We start from the raw sequence: 17,791 nt of genomic DNA, 5'->3' as shown, positions 1-17,791 counted from the left end.
CCACGCATACTCTGAAAGGAAGGGATTCACTGCTAACAAAATGCTTTGCTTTTGGTGCCTTTGACGCGATGGTTTGATTTAATGATTCGTTTCCTTGTGAGCTGCCACAGTAAGCTAATTTATCTGAATTCTTTGCGAAAGTATTAAACAATTTTGACAAATCGGCAAACATTTCCTTTCCGTTTAAATCTTTGCCATATGGAAGGCACAAGGATAATAGTTACGCTGAACGGTGCCCACTGGTCAATATGGAAGACTTTTATGTTTTTGTGATTATCCGGATCTTAATGGTAGTTACACCACGATAAATCACATGTAGAATGGTCGACAAACGAATGGGGAATGATTGATTTAATATTTTGACTCAATTGTTCTGCACGGCTCTTGTTTTGGGCTATTGCATAGTCTAAATCTTTTGTCAAGTAGCTAATAGTACTGGTGGACAATTAACCCTTGTCTTTTTCATGTAAGTGGCGTAAGTCACTAACAATATTTTTTCTTTTGTGATTTCTGTCTGATCTTTTAACAATGTCAGAATTGATGCTTAAGTGTGTTTTAATCTAGCCAGAGTAGTTGTATCGTCATCCTTTATTATACAAGAAACTTGATACCCTTTGCACTGCAGCTCCTGCACCATTTCAACGGCTAAGTTTGACTCCATCGACTTTGCGCTTCCAGTATAATTTTTCCTACAATCGTGATTTCCATCTCCCTTTTCATCCACATACATACATTTTCTGCAGTCTGCTGATTTAGTTCCTTGACTCACACATTTTCCAGTTTTTTCACCTATCATTGTAGCATGACCTACCAATATAATTATAAGATTAATTTAAAATCGATATGAATTTATAACGTCATTCATATTAAAAATTTCAATGAACTATATCATTAATAAAAAGAAGAATTTGTCTGAGGACACAAATGCCCCCGCCCAAGCTTTGCAATTTTCCCAGTTAAAAAGATCATAATTCTAGAACGGTAAATGACTCAATACCCAAATTCGAACTCTGTTTACGTGTTGTGGTTCTTAGCATTGTTGATGAGTTTCATAAAATTTACATGAGGCATACTTTAGATAGAGTGGGGAAACGAAAACATTTGCAATTTTCCAAGTTAAAAGGGGGCATAACTCTAGAACGGTAATCGACTCACTGCCCAAATTTGAACCCTGCATGTCTGCAAATTGTGGTTTTTATAAAATTTGGATGATAAAAATTTAAGTAAGATTGTGGAAACAAAAATGGGACGGACGAAAGGACGGTCAAGGGTAACACTTAATGCCCCCTTCGCCTAGCTGCTGGGCATAAAAAATCACTACCCAAATAAGAAACGTTCTTTTCGGGGTGAGGAGTGGGCTCTGTTTTAGCAACCTTTATTTTTTGGCAATTTTTTTGGAAAACCTCCGGACCTTGATACAGTGGGAGTGAATGGAGCAGGTTTTTTTCAAATAAACACACATGATGACCCCTACATGTAATTGGTTGTAGTCTTGTTTACCTCTACTATACATATCCTTTAGTTTCTTTATATTTTAATTTTGGTGTATATATGTGTATTTCTTTATTAAAACAAATCTTTTATTTCATCAGATTCTTTCGCGGCTATTTATCGTTTTCCAGTGCATTAGGTATACCTGTCAAGCTACTGTAGCTTCTTCCTCTTCTCTGCCAAGCTCCATCAAAAGAAACTGTTATTGAAGGTCCATTTGAATGATCATCTTCATCTCTAAAAATATATGCTTCGTGTTAATGGGTCGTTTATATAACTCTCACTAGGGCTATTTAATCTTACAAGCTGGCAATCAGATTAATTTTGTTTTCGATATATCTATAAATTATTATCCATTATATATATTATTGACTGTTATGAGATGCCTGGATTTCGTTTGATTTTGTCATAATACTGAACCCATTGACACTACAAGATTTAATTTAAGAGATGCACCATTTGCAATGATTCATTTTTTCAGAAGGACATATTCTAAAAATTGGTTAATTACTAACTTGATTCATCACTATTCCAAGTTATGGGTAGGGTTAGCGTCACCTTCTGTATGTGCTTGTCCCAAGACAGGAGCCTGTAATTCAGTGGTTGTCGTTTGTTGTTGATGATCATATTTGATTTTTGTCTATTATTTTGTACATAAATCAGGCTGTTAGTTTTACTCGTTTGATTTGTTTTACAGTATTTCGGGGCCTTTTAAAGCTGACTATGCGATATAGGTTTTGCTCATTATTGAAGGCCGTACGGTCTAATAGTTGTTAATTTCTATGTCATTATGTCTCTTGTGGAGAGTTGTCTCATTGCATGGCAATCATACCACATCTTCTTATTTTTTATAAATATAAAATTTTGACTTACCTGCTTAAATCTATTTCTACTTGTAGAGCTTTCTGACAAGACATTTCAGCACACTTTTCTATGGTTTTGCCGATTTCTCTTTCTCTTATCTTTAAATTCTAAATGCCTTTGGGGGGATGTTAATGCCAGCAAGGAAAATGACTGTCTGGTGTGGACCCATTCCTGCATCTAAATAGGCTTAACAAAGTTTTTTTTTCATAAATATCCGATTTATGTAATAAAATTAAAGTTTATTGGAAAAACATTTTAATAAAATGTTCGAACTTCAGAAATACGTATCGCAAAAATAAAACCTCTAATTCTAAATTCTAATTGCAACATTTGTATACAGTTTTTACTGAAATCGCAATAACTAGTGACACAATTTTGACCATTTCAAAGTAAATTGATTAATGCACGCACAAATTTCTGAATTTTCTGTATACTATATGAACTTTGCTAATCATTTTATTTTTGAAGCGATGGTAAAGGGTAACTTTCGTGCAGCGGATTTGTAATTTTTCCTTCGCGTATTTTCATGCTTGAAACTCATTATTCACAATGTTCCTTTCAAATTGACTAAAGAGCAACGTGTAAACTTTTTTTTAATAATTTTTCGTTCATTTTGAAAGACCATTTTACTTCCCGTGTGTCCGTGCACAAGGTCCCATCCCCATTTCGATTCACATTCAATTTTTCTTTTCCTTTTCTCTAGCTTACCCTTCTGAAGTAATTCCTCAAATTTCATGTCACGCAGCAATTTAAAACTCTTGTTCAATATTTTTATTAAAATTATTTGCTTTAATCCTTTATTTTTCACACTCGGTACTAGCACTTTCCACTTCTATTTATAGACCATATTGCGGACGTGAAAGAAAGCACTGTAAAAAAAAGTGATTATCTAATACGAATATCAAATCAAGCATATCATTATTAAGCATATACAAGTGTATTTCCTCTTTTCAGTCGAGAGTTAATTATCTCTTAGTGTTGACAGTTGTTTTGAGAAACGAATTTATTTCTTTGTATGCAACTGTAAGTGTAAGTCTTCGACTATAGGCTATTTGCTATGGAATTTCAATAAATAAAATGAAAGTAAAAAAAGTCAACGTTATAGTGTTAGCTTTAATTTGTTATTGTGTGTATATGCAAGTGTTTGTAATATTTTTACCCAAACTACATTTTGTATTGAAGTCCCATATCAACATTCCCTTTTTTGAAGTCTCTGATCTGTGCCGTTTACCAGTGTTTATTAAGTTTGTGTAGGGACAGCTACCACAAGATATATACAAATTACTTCCGAGATCGTATCTTTGTTCTTTTAAACAGTTGTGTAGAAACAATGGTGCATAGCAGTTCTTGCAAGCTTTAAGTTGGTCAGCCAGTATACCCAACTCCACCACTCTTCAACCACCACGCCAAATTACTTTCATTTTCTTATGAGGGAAGCAATGTTTCACTCGGACAAGACATTTCATTTACAATTACTACACTTTTTGTTATATTTTGATGAGAAGCATTCAATACTTTTCCACCGGATTGACCATTTTTCCGGCGAAGCGGAGTATCTTCAGACATCTTGAAAATATTTTTCTGGTGTAAGGGAGATAACTCGCATATCATCGAACGCATATTTTCTCGTTTTCCGATAGAGGCGTTCATTTACGTACCTCTTGAACATCGGTAAATTACTGTTGCCTAAATTAACGTACGTTTTATTACCTATGTTAAGGGTTTATAGCTATTTTACCGCTGTATTTGGGAAAGATAGACACCAAGGGGTCAACCAAACTGTAAGATGAAATAATATTTATACTTAAGCATAAAAACAAAAAAAAACTTTAAAATATTAACCAATGGAACCCAAACAAACACTGTGGAAGAACTGAAGTGCTCAGGAAAGATAAGCAACTACTGATTCCTTTGAGACATCTTAAGTGCTATACTCCTGTTTTAATTCATGGAAAACATAGTCCTAGCTGGCTACTATGTATCATTGCCAACATTGTTTTAAAATAAGGAGATTTGGTGTCATTTCCAATGATACAATTATCCACTAGAATCAAAATGACGTGGATTGAAGCAACTTTAGGTCACTGGACAGTGAACAACATAACCATACCGCAAAGTAACCTATTAAAGTACCAGACATGACAAAATGTCAAAGAATTCAAACGTTAAAATTAAAGTCCTTATATATTATAACAAAACAATAAACAAAACAAAAAAGATGGCAGACAACAATCAACGACAACCACTGTGTAATAGGCTCCGACTTTGGACATGCACATATATAATCTGGCGGGGTTAAAAGGTTTGTGAGCGCTCAAGTTGCACTCTTTTCTAACCTGTGACAGTGGTGTAACAGCACAACGTAATAATAAACTATAAAAATCAGTTGGAAATGACTTGCCTCTTAAATTGGCATGAAGCACAAAATCCCCTGATATATATAACGTTGTTTTCAATTTAGACTTGTTTATATTTTTTCGTTTGGGATTGTATTATATTCGCCTTCGCGTTTATATGATCCGTTCATCCTATTTTGACTCCTCAAAATTCAAGAGTCTATCATAAATTGAGGTAAATTGTATGGCTTTCGCTGTATTTATACCCCTCTAACAAGAAATTTGTTTTGCATGCACACGTATAAAAATTGCGGGTTTTATTCAACGCAATCATACATTGTAGGTTTGAACGTTGTTTTCAATTTAGACTTGTTTATATTTTGTCGTTTGGGCTTGTATTATATTTGCCTTTTGGGTTTATATGATCCGTTCATCCTATTTTGACACCTCAAAATTCAAGAGTCTATCCTAAATTGAGGTAAATTGTATGGCTTTCCAAATACCGTTTCGATTCCTAACATCACTGAAGAGACATTAATTGTCGAAATCCGGATATGGTATACAAAAACCTTTCAAATTGCACCTTTTGTTTGCGGTGTATCATCTTTTCCGCAAGTTTATTGTTTTCTGTTTAGTATTAAATTTATAATTAAGATCCATTTATTACATCGGTGATCCGTTTATTTGGCAATCGCCAATGGCATTCAGCAGGGTTTAAGAACATTTGTTGTTCGAACTGTTAGTCAAATGCGTTTTGTTAAAATATATTATTTCACTTTTTTTGGTCTTTTGGAAAATGTTATTTCTGATGTATTTAGACCTCTCTAACAAGAAATTTGTTTTGCATGCGCACGTATAAAAATTGCGGGTTTTATCCAACGCAATCAAAGGTTTGAACGCTGTTTTCAATTTAGACTTGTTTTTTCGTTTATGCTTGTATTATATTTGCCTTCGGGTTTATATGATGCGTTCATCCTATTTTGACTCCTCAAAATTCAAGAGTCTATCCTTAATTGAGGTAAATTGTATGGCTTTCCAAATACCGTTTCGATTCCTAACATCACTGAAGAGACATTAATTGTCGAAATCCGGATATGGTGTACAAAAACCTTTGCACCTTTTGTTTGCGGTATTTCATCTTTTCCGCAAGTTTATTGTTTTCTGTTTAGTATTAAATTTATAATTAAGATCCATTTATTACATCAGTGATCCATTTATTTGGCAATCGCCAATGGCAGTCAGCAGGGTTTAAGAACATTTGTTGTTGGACCTGTTAGTCAAATGCGTTTTGTTAAAATATACTTTTTCACTTTTTTTTTGGTCTTTTGGAAAATGTTGTTTGTGCTGTATTTAGACCCCTCTAACAAGAAATTTGTTTTGCATGCACATGTATAAAAATTGCGGGTTTTATCCAACGCAATCATACATTGTAGGTTTGAACGTTGTTTTCAATTTAGACTTGTTTATATTTTGTCGTTTGGGCTTGTATTATATTTGCCTTTTGGGATTATATGATTGGTTTTTGGAAAATGTTGTTTGTGCTGTTTTTAGACCCCCTAACAAGAAATTTGTTTTGCATGCACACGTATAAAAATTGCGGTTTTTATCCAACGCAATCATAGGTTTAGACGTTGTTTTCAATTTAGATTTGTCTATATTTTTTTCGTTTGGGCTGGTATTATATTTGCCTTCGGGTTTATATGATCCGTTCATCCTATTTTGATTCCTCAAAAATTCAAGAGTCTATCCTAAATTGAGGTAAATTGTATGGCTTTCCAAATACCGTTTCGATTCCTAACATCACTGAAGAGACATTAATTGTCGAAATCCGGATATTGTGTACAAAAACCTTTGCACCTTTTGTTTGCGGTATATCATCTTTTCCGCAAGTTTATTGTTTTCTGTTTAGTATTTAATTTATAATTAAGATCCATTTTTTACATCGGAGATCCGTTTATTTGGCAATCGCCAATGGCAGTCAGCAGGGTTTAAGAACATTTGTTGTTCGACCTGTTAGTCAAATGCGTTTTGTTAAAATATACTTTTTCACTTTTTTTGGTCTTCTGAAAATGTTGTTTGTGCTGTATTTAGACCCCTCTAACAAGAAATTTGTTTTGCATGCACACGTATAAAAATTGCGGTTTTTATCCAACGCAATCAGAGGTTTGAACGTTGTTTTCAATTTAGACCTGTTTATATTTTTTCGTTTGGGTTGGTATTATATTTGCCTCCGGGTTTATATGATCCGTTCATCCTATTTTGACTCCTCAAAATTCAAGAGTCTATCCTAAATTGAGGTAAACTGTATGGCTTTCCAAATACCGTTTCGATTCCTAACATCACTGAAGAGACATTAATTGTCGAAATCTGAATATGGTGTACAAACACCTTTGCACCTTTTGTTTGCGGTATATCATCTTTTCCGCAAGTTTATTGTTTTCTGTTTAGTATTAAATTTATAATTAAGATCCATTATTACATCGGTGATCCGTTTATTTGGTAATCGCCAATGGCAGTCAGCAGGGTTTAAAAACATTTGTTGTTCGACCTGTTAGTCAAATGCGTTTTGTTAAAATATACTTTTTCACTTTTTTTGGTCTTCTGAAAATGTTGTTTGTGCTGTATTTAGACCCCTCTAACAAGAAATTTGTTTTGCATGCACACGTATAAAAATTGCGGTTTTTATCCAACGCAATCATAGGTTTGAACGTTGTTTTCAATTTAGACTTGTTTATATTTTTGCGTTTGGGCTTGTATTATATTTGCCTTCAGGTTTATATGATCCGTTCATCCTATTTTGACTCCTCAAAATTCAAGAGTCTATCCTAAATTGAGGTAAATTGTATGGCTTTCCAAATACCGTTTCGATTCCTAACATCACTGAAGAGACATTAATTGTCGAAATCCGGATATGGTATACAAAAACCTTTCAAATTGCACCTTTTGTTTGCGGTATATCATCTTTTCCGCAAGTTTATTGTTTTCTGTTTAGTATTAAATTTATAATTAAGATCCATTTATTACATCGGTGATCCGTTTATTTGGCAATCGCCAATGGCATTCAGCAGGGTTTAAGAACATTTGTTGTTCGAACTGTTAGTCAAATGCGTTTTGTTAAAATATATGTTTTCACTTTTTTTGGTCTTTTGGAAAATGTTATTTCTGATGTATTTAGACCTCTCTAACAAGAAATTTGTTTTGCATGCGCACGTATAAAAATTGCGGGTTTTATCCAACGCAATCAAAGGTTTGAACGCTGTTTTCAATTTAGACTTGTTTTTTCGTTTATGCTTGTATTATATTTGCCTTCGGGTTTATATGATCCGTTCATCCTATTTTGACTCCTCAAAATTCAAGAGTCTATCCTTAATTGAGGTAAATTGTATGGCTTTCCAAATACCGTTTCGATTCCTAACATCACTGAAGAGACATTAATTGTCGAAATCCGGATATGGTGTACAAAAACCTTTGCACCTTTTGTTTGCGGTATTTCATCTTTTCCGCAAGTTTATTGTTTTCTGTTTAGTATTAAATTTATAATTAAGATCCATTTATTACATCAGTGATCCATTTATTTGGCAATCGCCAATGGCAGTCAGCAGGGTTTAAGAACATTTGTTGTTGGACCTGTTAGTCAAATGCGTTTTGTTAAAATATACTTTTTCACTTTTTTTTTGGTCTTTTGGAAAATGTTGTTTGTGCTGTATTTAGACCCCTCTAACAAGAAACTTGTTTTGCATGCACATGTATAAAAATTGCGGGTTTTATCCAACGCAATCATACATTGTAGGTTTGAACGTTGTTTTCAATTTAGACTTGTTTATATTTTGTCGTTTGGGCTTGTATTATATTTGCCTTTTGGGATTATATGATCCGTTCATCCTATTTTGACTCCTCAAAATTCAAGAGTCTATCCTAAATTGAGGTAAATTGTATGGCTTTCCAAATACCGTTTCGATTCCTAACATCACTGAAGAGACATTAATTGTCGAAATCCGGATATGGTGTACAAAAACCTTTGCCTTTTGTTTGCGGTATATCATCTTTTCCGCAAGTTTATTGTTTTCTGTTTAGTATTAAATTTATAATTAAGATCCATTTATTACATCGGTGATCCGTTTATTTGGCAATCGCCAATGGCAGTCAGCAGGGTTTAAGAACATTTGTTGTTCGACCTGTTAGTCAAATGCGTTTTGTTAAAATATACTTTAATTTTCACTTTTTTTGGTTTTTGGAAAATGTTGTTTGTGCTGTTTTTAGACCCCCTAACAAGAAATTTGTTTTGCATGCACACGTATAAAAATTGCGGTTTTTATCCAACGCAATCATAGGTTTAGACGTTGTTTTCAATTTAGACTTGTCTATATTTTTTTCGTTTGGGCTGGTATTATATTTGCCTTCGGGTTTATATGATCCGTTCATCCTATTTTGACTCCTCAAAAATTCAAGAGTCTATCCTAAATTGAGGTAAATTGTATGGCTTTCCAAATACCGTTTCGATTCCTAACATCACTGAAGAGACATTAATTGTCGAAATCCGGATATGGTGTACAAAAACCTTTGCACCTTTTGTTTGCGGTATATCATCTTTTCCGCAAGTTTATTGTTTTCTGTTTAGTATTTAATTTATAATTAAGATCCATTTTTTACATCGGAGATCCGTTTATTTGGCAATCGCCAATGGCAGTCAGCAGGGTTTAAGAACATTTGTTGTTCGACCTGTTAGTCAAATGCGTTTTGTTAAAATATACTTTTTCACTTTTTTTGGTCTTCTGAAAATGTTGTTTGTGCTGTATTTAGACCCCTCTAACAAGAAATTTGTTTTGCATGCACACGTATAAAAATTGCGGTTTTTATCCAACGCAATCAGAGGTTTGAACGTTGTTTTCAATTTAGACTTGTTTATATTTTTTCGTTTGGGTTCGTATTATATTTGCCTTCGGGTTTATATGATCCGTTCATCCTATTTTGACTCATCAAAATTCAAGAGTCTATCCTAAATTGAGGTAAACTGTATGGCTTTCCAAATACCGTTTCGATTCCTAACATCACTGAAGAGACATTAATTGTCGAAATCTGGATATGGTGTACAAACACCTTTGCACCTTTTGTTTGCGGTATATCATCTTTTCCGCAAGTTTATTGTTTTCTGTTTAGTATTAAATTTATAATTAAGATCCATTTATTACATCGGTGATCCGTTTATTTGGCAATCGCCAATGGCAGTCAGCAGGGTTTAAGAACATTTGTTGTTCGACCTGTTAGTCAAATGCGTTTTGTTAAAATATACTTTTTCACTTTTTTTGGTCTTTTTGAAAATGTTATTTGTGCTGTATTTAGACCCCTCTAACTAGAAATTTGTTTTGCATGCACACGTATAAAAATTGCGGTTTTTATCCAACGCAATCATAGGTTTGAACGTTGTTTTCAATTTAGACTTGTTTATATTTTTTCGTTTGGGCTTGTATTATATTTGCCTTTGTTCTCAAACCCTGCTGACTGACATATATATACATATTAATCTAGGGTAAAGTGTTTTTTTTCTGTTTTATAATCAGTCATTTTCGACTTTTTTCCACGTATTTTATTAGATGACTAAAACTCCATCGAACCACATATATATAGATCGGCACATTAAATATAAACATCTTTCAAGAAAACGTATGAAGAAACTGTACAAAAATAAAAGAACAAATAATTTAAAGCAAAAGAAGTATGTTAGTAAGGTATAAATTAAACCGATATGTTGAATATTCCAGATATGGTATGTATTGAAAAGTTTTAATGACAATCAGTATTCTTCTCACACACACTCAAATTTTAATGGGTGTATGCCTTTATGACAAATATTATAAAACAAGACAATATATAGGACAAAATAAACAATGACAAAGTTGAACTACGATGTATAGTAAGGTATAAATTATTTATTTCATTCAGATATAAGGTAAGCTGAGAACATTGACCAGTGGTAACCATATGCATTCTCAACACCTCCATTGTGATGGCGTATTGTCAGGTGTTCTCCTTTCTTCAAGTCCATTACAGCATTCAAAGTACCTTGCGAATATCCTGTACCAAACACTCCAACATTTGGCTGAGCATTCCTCCACAAGTGACAGTGTAGATGTGTTCTTTTGTCAGACATCATAGAACTTGACACCAAATATAAACCATTCATTGGTACAGTGAAAACGCCTGTTGAAGGATTATAAATATCTCCAGTGTTCAGCCAGACTTTGTCAAATATCATAACTTGATTTGCTGCAAGAGCTTTTTTAGCAGTCAGTGATGCAGTAAATGCAGGGCGGGTTTTCCTTGTTAGCCCTATTAAAAATAAAAAAAATACTAGATTTCAATGAATAAGAAATCAACCCTAGTAAGAAATAGACATAGACATAGTAGAAATATTTTATTATTTCCAATCCGGCATGGTGCCCTAAATAGAGCAGTACAATCATATATAACTTAATTAACAGATTTATAAATAAACTAGAAAAGTGATTTTTATAATTGAATATTTAACATAATAAAGCAGAGAAGAAAAAAAAACATAACTAGAATTGCCATTGCGAGCAATAGCGGATGTCACCCTGGTCCGCCAATTGCTACTAAACGGCAGCCATTATCAAATTCGTCAACATTGAATGCACATTTATGCATCACAATACATTATTCTATTGTTTTTCAAATTTTCAGAAAGTTAAAAGTATTTTTAATATTTTCTCATTTGTACTGTTTCTATGGCAACGGCGGCCATTTTGAAAATTCCAAAGATGGATTTCCTATCTTAACATGCCAAGTAACATTTCCACAAAGTTTCTTTAAATTTGGAAAACTTTCCGATTTTTCACATTCTTTCAGTTTAAATGACAACGGCAGCCATCTTGGAAATACCAACCCCCGAATGCACCTCTGCACATGGTGGTTGACATTATTGCATAGTTCCAATATAATTGGTCCATCTAATTCCGAGAAATAGTCTGGACAAAAATGTGTGGAATGATAATAATAATAGGAATAAAAAAAAAGAATCGAACAATAACAATATGTCACCCGACCTCCGTCAGGGTGACATAACTATCTACAAATACAGTAAGAAGCATTTCTAGAAAAAGGTACTTTCAATAGCTTCTGAATCGGTGCAATAAAATGTAAAAAATGGTATGAATAAAATATCTTAAGCAAAAGATTTCTTAAAACTACAGAACAGTTTCATTAACCTATAAAAATCTAAAAAAATTATCCGTACCGTCAATTTCAGTCTTTTGGTTTCGACATTTGATTAACAGGTCCAGCAGGTCTTCAGATAAATCTGCAACATGAGTTACACAAAAATAATGATCATAAAATTTAACAAATATTTCGCAGTATTGTAACAAAATGAAAAAAAGAATATTGACAAAAATACCGAACAAGATACATTCCCCATTTCCATTCTCGATTTTAAGTCTATAAAACCTGGCAAAATAAAAAGTAACGGAACGAATGGAAATCAGCTTTCATATTCCTGACTTGGTACAGGCATTTACAGTTAAAATAGTTGGTTAAACCTGTTGTTTAATTTGAAAATAAATTATTAGATGTAGACATGTAAGCTGAAAGAAAGATTTTTTCGATGAACATAAGAATACAAAACAATACTAGTAATCAGACTTGATGGATATAAAATGAAGGTCCAAATAAAAGGATTATCTGATCATATCTTTGAAGTGGTTGACAAAGACGACGTCAGGGAGTACAAACACTCATGTAATTCCACTTTGTCAGATTTGTGACACGTTCCTGCAATCAAAGTAAACATATGAATTGTTTTTCATAATAAATAAGCAATAGAACCATTACAGAGCACATAGCTTTCAATAGTTATAAGCATTCACTATCTACTGAATTACAAAACAAGTATTTATTACGTTTTTTTTTACCTTTCTTACAAGCCGCAACTGTTTGTCCAATTTGTATGACTCCTATCATAAAAACTATAGTGACTGAAGACTTCATCCTCGACAAGACTTGACTGGAAACTCAGTAGGAAGCAACTGTTACGGACTGGAGGCAGCAGGCTTATATTTTATCACCGAATTGCGTGTTGTACCATTTGACATGCGATTTAACTGTAATTCAAAACATTAACATTTGAAATACATGCAAATAAAATTTATTCAAAATTCGAAAAGAGAACGAGTAGTTTTCTTTAATTGATCTTTCATTCACATAAAGTTGTAAATTCAAGATGCATCTTCTAAACCTTTTTAATTGTTTGAGTGCTGTCATACAAGGCAAAGCTGTAATTTGAAATATTCTTGAATCCGTTCACACGAAGGTTGCTTTTTGTCTTAGTGGTTCATTTTCCAATAAACCAAATATTCTGTTTTAAAATCCTAAAACTTATAATTATAAAGCAATTAATTTAACCAGTCGGAAAGCTTTTCAATTTTACAAATCTGACTGCTCGAAACAAAGTTTCATTGTCACAGAACACTCATCTGTTGTCCACTTAATATTTCTTTAACGTTTTGGGGGTTTTATCATTTGAGGAGGCAATTTTGTGCATTTAATATTGTTCCTGCTGTTATTCGGCCATTTTATGTATAGTTTATGTCCGGATTCAACTTCATGAAAATTACGTGTCTATTTTTGCAAGGTAAATTGATTGATTGATTGATTGATTGGCATTTTTAGACGTTTAAGGACAAACAAATGTATATTTCATTTTTCGTGTCGAGAACGAAATGAATATTACTTCTACTAATAAATTTAATCAATATACTCCAGAAAAAAAAAGACTGTGACCTCATCGTCTAATTCTAAGTATCCGTATGCAGTAGCATGTATTGTGTCATTGGCCACCAATGGGTCTTCAATGCAGCGAGAAAATCCCGCACCCGGAGGTGGTCCTCAGCTGGCCCCTAACTAAAATTGTGTGCTAGTTCAGTGAAAATGGACGTCACACTAAACTCCAAAAACATATGAATGAACTGAAATTAAAAAACATACTAGACTAACAAAGGTCAGAGGCTCCTGACTTGGGACAGGTGCAAAAATGCGGCGGGGTTAAACATGTTTTGTGAGATCTCAACCCTCCCCCTATACGTCTAGCCAATTTAGAATAAAGAAACACAGCAATACGCACAGTAAAACTCAGTTTAAAAGAAGTCCGAGTCCGATGTCAGTAGCTATTATCGCCGCGATATAGCCTTTTTGTGCTGATGCGGCGTAAAGCAATCAACGATCAATCAATCAGTAACTATTAACCATGACATTTACCCCAGTATAATTATAAAAAACCAGTTTTCTATACCGTCATGCCATTACAGCATCTATTATACATATGCTGTATAGGTAAGGTTGTGTTTGGGTTTTTTTTTATTAAAATATGATGTAATTATTAAAGTTATTTTTTTGTATATGACGTTGCGCACGATGTTGGTACTACTTAGCGTTTCACGTCGTTCCTCAAAGAAAGTTTCAGGCGTTCAAGCATATTATTGATGATGTCAATTTACTGTTGTGAATTTGGTAACCGATTTCGGTTTGTCTGAAAAAATGCATAAATTTACAAATAAAACTCAAAGTGGTCGTATAGATATTTTTTTAATGAAATTCATTTACAGGAGTTGTCAGTCTTTCCAGGCCATAATTGATAATTTTCCTTTCGGCAGCAGTTCGCATTAATGAATCCGATACAATAATGTCCAAATTTACACAGATTTATTTTTAATATCAATTAGATTTTGAATTCATATTCTCCTATTTTTTGCATATTTATTCCTTTTGTTGCATTTCTTCCCGTTTCCGTTTCCTTTCTATATTTTATCATTTCCCGATGCTTTCTTTGTCGCAAAATATTAAGGAAGTTAAACATTCGGGACACATGTTTTAAATTTTCTCATTTCCATATTTTTGTGACATATCCCTTGTTTGTTATAATTGCCAGCAATGGCTTTTATCTATTTTATTTTATTAACAAAAAAATATATATGTTACTTTTGACGATTTAAAACTTGCAGATAGACAATGTTCCTTATATAAAGCAAATATGCTATAAAAAAAAAACCCTAAGATCCCGATATTTTTTTTATATCGATCTCATTTGGTCAACATTTGAATTTAAACTTAAACTATTCCTTTCTCATACATTGGTTGTATTGTAATTTATACATGTATTTTTATTTTCATTCGAATTAAACTGGAAACAAATAATTACGATAAAAAATTAAAAACCAGAGCATGACATCAATTACGTTTTGCGAACGTTGGGACAAAACGGCTATACTTTTTGAAACGATCTAAAAACCTTGTTGCCTAACGAAAAAATATTAAACACTATATTGTTTAAGAAGAAAAACAGAAAAACCTTTACCGCCAAGTTTTATTTTTTATGATCTAACTATGCTTATTTGATAGACAGCTGGTTAAAACCTCAATTTTAAAGAAAATACAGCGTTTTTTTCGTTGGGACAAGATGGCTATACTTTTTGAAGTCATTGCAATAGAAACTATACGCATGGTTTCCGGCAAAAAAATATCATGAGCCAGGAGAAAAGTAAAAAAACTTTCAAAATGTAATAAATATTTTTTCTCTCAGCTTTTTCAATTTCACGGTATAAATGCGCAAACCCGAAATATACTTACTTTGCATACGGTTGGACATTTTTCAGACCGTTTACAAAAATAACATTTTCCAGATTACGGTTTTAGTGATATTGATTTTGCTTTAACACGCGAATAATTATAACAATAGCAATATTATTGTGAAGTTTTACGATGATCAGAGAAAACATACCGTAGGAGAGAAACGGAACTCTGATCTTTTGCACACAAAATGAAACGTTGGACATTACGTTTTTGCGTAAAAATGGGATAATTAAGTGTTATAATTCCTGGTATTTTAAATTTCGGTTCCTTTTTTCTTTAATTTCAAGTCTAATGGAATGAATTCAATCAGAAATCACTATATTTTTATCGAACTGACCAGTTTTGCGTATTTATTTTTATGCTAATCTATAGCAAAATGGAATTGGTACCAACATCGTGCGCAACGTCATATGTATTGGATACAATTCAAAGGTAACAAAAAAAACAGGCCGGTAACAAACGTTGCCGGATGGTTTTTCTGCACGAGTAGTCAGGTGAAGGCCCGAGGCGATAGCCGAGGACCTTGACCTGACTACAAGTGCAGAATAACTATACGGCAGTTTGTTTCCGGCCTGTTTTTTTATAACCTTAAAAGTTTGTTTTGTATCTGACTTGTACGACGTTTCAAGAAAATAGTAGTACATTTTGCATTTAGAAGATGTAGTAAAATTAAACAAATTAGAAACTTAAATGGCCATATACCAGTTAATGCAAGGTACTGTAACAGTTTAAACAAACTTTTTTTTCACTTCCCTTCAGCCGAGAGTTTTTTTCTCAAGAAATTCAAGAATCTAATAATTTTATAAAAAAGAACCATGTCAAGGAAAAAAGATGAATTTCGTACACATTTGAGACTTTTTAAAATGCAACTTCGCAAGCAAGTAATGTATGAAAAAGTTTTAAGAGGTAAGCAAGCTGACATTTGATTTTTATTTGGGGAAAAAACGAAAAAGGGGGGGGGGATTTTTTTTCTCAAATAAACAGGCTTGATCCTTTTTTTTTGTTGAAAAAAGTGCAGGATGTGCCATTCCATTCTCCCTTAAAAATAATAAAAATCGTACCTTTGCTCCCAAATATGTAAATTCAATATATATATATATATATGAATTCATTAACAATACAAATGTATAAAAAGAATGAATTTCCTATTTCATTAGTGAATGAAATGTTAGGAAAAATGGATTTTGTCTTGTTATTAAATATATATATAAGGAAGCGTATTAGCGCCACTCGTTTTTTTTTTTATATTTCTTCCTTTGTTTGCGTTATAACGCAAACCTTTGCGTTATAACGCAAACATTTGCATTATAACGCAAACCTTATGCGTTATAACGCAAACCTTTGCGAAATTACGCAAACCTTTTGCGTTATAACGCAAACCTTTGCGGAATAACGCAAACATTTGTTTTATTTTATTTCTTATTTAAGTTTCAAAGGAAGCAGCTGTTATAAATGGAGGAGGCTGCATATATTAAAATTTATCACCCTTTGTACTCTTTGCAATGTAAAATGCTTGAGTGTTAAGCACACATCATGGGATAATTATGAGCAGGATAATGCATGTATATATATATATATATATTACACAGAAAATTGAGTAAATTGAAGTTATACCGAAAAAAATAAAAAATCAACCCCGCTAGTGTAGCCGAATTTAGATATACTTCCAAAGTAAGCGCTCGTTTGAGCATTGTGTAAGATTGGTTAGATTCAAACAAGCTACCCTTTTCCCATAAATGTATAAGATGAAGATGTTATTTTATTATAATTATGTTCTCTACATTCAAATTGCTACCCAAGCATCTTAAATAGCTACCTCACTAGATTGAAATTAAAATTCCATGACTTTTTTTAAAGAATCTTTATCATATTCTGAGATTTCAACAAACGATTTCTTACATCAAAATTAAAAAAAATGTTTTTTCTGAATAATAAATTTTAAAGCAGAAAGATCATTTTGTCTATTTGACTTATAGTTTCACAATTGTATGACATTATTTTTGCTCTTATCTAGTTTACCACTTTCCGTTAATCAAAATTTTCAAAATCTTGGCCTTTCAATTAAAATTTGCCTATACCATATCTATTTACTTGTTAAATTTATATAATTTTCTGATGCAAAAACCATTCTTAATTTGTGTATAATTGCACTTCAAGTATTCCTTTATTTCTATGCATATTTATTATAATGATTTGGCCTTGTGTTCATGGTTCTTCTCTTAACTAAATCACAACCGAAATTTGATGACAGACGGACATGCAAATGCCGACATTTAGGGAGCTACCATTTGATTTTTATTGGTGGGCTAGGATGAAATTTGAAAAAAAAGGCAGGACAGAAGTTTTGTGTAAAAAAAAAAAACAGGATGAGCAACTTGGCAAAAAAAAAAAAAAAGACAGGATGACAAATTATGATTAAAAAGTCAGGATAAACTAATAAAAAAAGGCAGGACCGAATAAAG

The 17,791-nt window shown here is 32.7% G+C and overlaps 1 protein-coding gene across 1 annotated transcript; it reads right to left on the bottom strand.

The window, feature by feature from the left end:
* Positions 1–10,591: 10,591 nt before the first annotated feature.
* On the bottom strand, positions 10,592–12,754 carry LOC127704511 (collagen alpha-2(VIII) chain-like). The gene is made up of 3 exons (XM_052208607.1): positions 12,617–12,754; positions 11,944–12,006; positions 10,592–11,018 (listed from the first exon to the last, which is right to left on the bottom strand). Exons 1-3 carry the CDS (start codon positions 12,690–12,692, stop codon positions 10,624–10,626), a joined length of 534 nt encoding a protein of 177 aa, XP_052064567.1. The 5' UTR covers positions 12,693–12,754; the 3' UTR covers positions 10,592–10,623.
* Positions 12,755–17,791: the final 5,037 nt, after the last annotated feature.

The sequence above is a fragment of the Mytilus californianus genome, unplaced genomic scaffold (genome assembly GCF_021869535.1).
Source record: "Mytilus californianus isolate M0D057914Y unplaced genomic scaffold, xbMytCali1.0.p SCAF_6, whole genome shotgun sequence".
Taxonomy (NCBI): Eukaryota; Metazoa; Mollusca; class Bivalvia; order Mytilida; family Mytilidae; genus Mytilus; species Mytilus californianus.
The sequence above is the reverse complement of the archived record's forward strand: the minus strand, read 5'-3'. Positions and strand labels throughout refer to the sequence as shown.

Bases quoted from the DNA above. Each gene is read 5' to 3' on its own strand.
- LOC127704511 (XM_052208607.1), bottom strand. From the start codon at position 12,692: ATGAAGTCTTCAGTCACTATAGTTTTTATGATAGGAGTCATACAAATT. The intron at 12,007-12,616 runs GTAAAAAAAAAC...CTCATGTTGCAG, and splicing joins AGTTGCGGCTTGTAAGAAAG to ATTTATCTGAAGACCTGCTG. The intron at 11,019-11,943 runs GTACGGATAATT...TATTTTTAATAG, and splicing joins CCAAAAGACTGAAATTGACG to GGCTAACAAGGAAAACCCGC.